The 1426-nt window shown below is 33.1% G+C and overlaps 1 protein-coding gene across 1 annotated transcript in view; it reads left to right on the forward strand.

The window, feature by feature from the left end:
- LOC107751713 (post-GPI attachment to proteins factor 3-like) overlaps window positions 1-1013 on the forward strand; it is a 5218-nt gene extending 4205 nt beyond the window's left edge. Inside the window, exons 4-5 of the mRNA XM_016567467.1 lie at window positions 581-668; window positions 883-1013. Coding sequence (XP_016422953.1) covers window positions 581-668; window positions 883-1013 — 219 coding nt within the window. The remainder of the gene's footprint in view (window positions 1-580; window positions 669-882) is intronic.
- The last annotated feature ends 413 nt before the right edge of the window (window positions 1014-1426 follow it).

The following is a 1426-nucleotide window of genomic DNA, read 5'->3' on the forward strand; positions in this document are numbered from 1 at the left end:
AAATCCTATCTATTTTATTTATGCCATATATATATATATATATATATATATATATATATGGCATAAATAAAATAGTTAGGATTTTTTGCTATTAAAGAGGTCTGAAAATTTATTAATTTACATTTTTAAAGACTTGTCTTATTTTATTTTATTACATTAATTTCTAAATTTATATATGGCATAAATAAGAAAATAGTTATTAGGATTTTTCACTATTTCTAGGCCACTAATCAAATTAGTGAAATCGATAATGTTGTACAGATGGTCACATACTCTTTGGAACATTCTGAAACCATGCTGGATCACATGATCATCAGTTTTGTTCATAGCATCTCCAGTGCTGTTGTCATTGAAGCAAAAAGTTACAAACTACATACTAAGACATTCAGCCGGCAGCCATATCACCCTGCAGCCCAAGACTGGTCGCCCACTGAAACTAAGCAGGGTTGAGCCTGGTCAGTACCTGGATGGGAGACCACCTGGGAAAACTAAGTCGCTTTGAGTGCTTAGAAAAGCGCTATATAAATGTAATTCAGTGTATATGTAGTTTGTGCTCAACCACATTTGCATCTCTCTGCAGGTTTCCCTGAATGCATGGTTCTGGTATGTGTCTCTGACCTTTGTCAGTTTTGACTATGGGTACAACATGGTTGCTGCTGCCACCATAGGTAAGTGTTGTGAATAATACAGCAGTTTGTTTACAAGTGCCTCTGATAAGCTGATAATGTGTAAGTTCATGTCAAAATGCCCTAAATGTTGTTGTTGGGTTTTTTATTACTTGGAAAAGGCTATGAATGGATTGTATTTACTTAATATTTGTTAATACTTGTATTTACCGTAATCAGTGTTTCTGGGTTTCTTATTGTGTAAATGATTCATCAGGATACATTATTCCAAATAAAAACGGGATTGGTATTTCACAGTCTACTGCAAAATATCGAGGTCTGACTCTGGAGTTGAATGTCCGATTTTCGCATTCCAGTCAAATCATCATGAATAACATCAAGTCATGAGCTATATATTTTAATATCATGTTTCATTCAGAAAAATATCACGTTACTGGACTAACATGAGTTTTGAATGCTGTTTCATATCGACTTTAAAGCATGATCAGTTTATTGATTACTGTAGATCTTTGCATGTGAACGCCTGCATCAGTTGTTCTGTCAGCTTTGTAATATTTCTGACAATATTAGTCGTTTCAAAAGAGTTTTTTTTATTATTATTTTTTTTTTTTATTGTAATTATTTCCTGTTTGCAAAGCTGAATTTTCGTCAATGAAATCAGTGGAAAACCAGCTTCACATTATGTAACACTTAAACTAAAGGTTTAAAATCAAAACTGATACAATAATTAATTGCGTTAGGTATTATTTTCTCACCCATCTGTTATTCCCTCTGGTCTTGGTCTTCTCTGTTACAGGCAT

The sequence above is a fragment of the Sinocyclocheilus rhinocerous genome, unplaced genomic scaffold (assembly GCF_001515625.1).
Source record: "Sinocyclocheilus rhinocerous isolate Xijiao unplaced genomic scaffold, SAMN03320098_v1.1 scaffold891, whole genome shotgun sequence".
NCBI lineage: Eukaryota > Metazoa > Chordata > Actinopteri > Cypriniformes > Cyprinidae > Sinocyclocheilus > Sinocyclocheilus rhinocerous.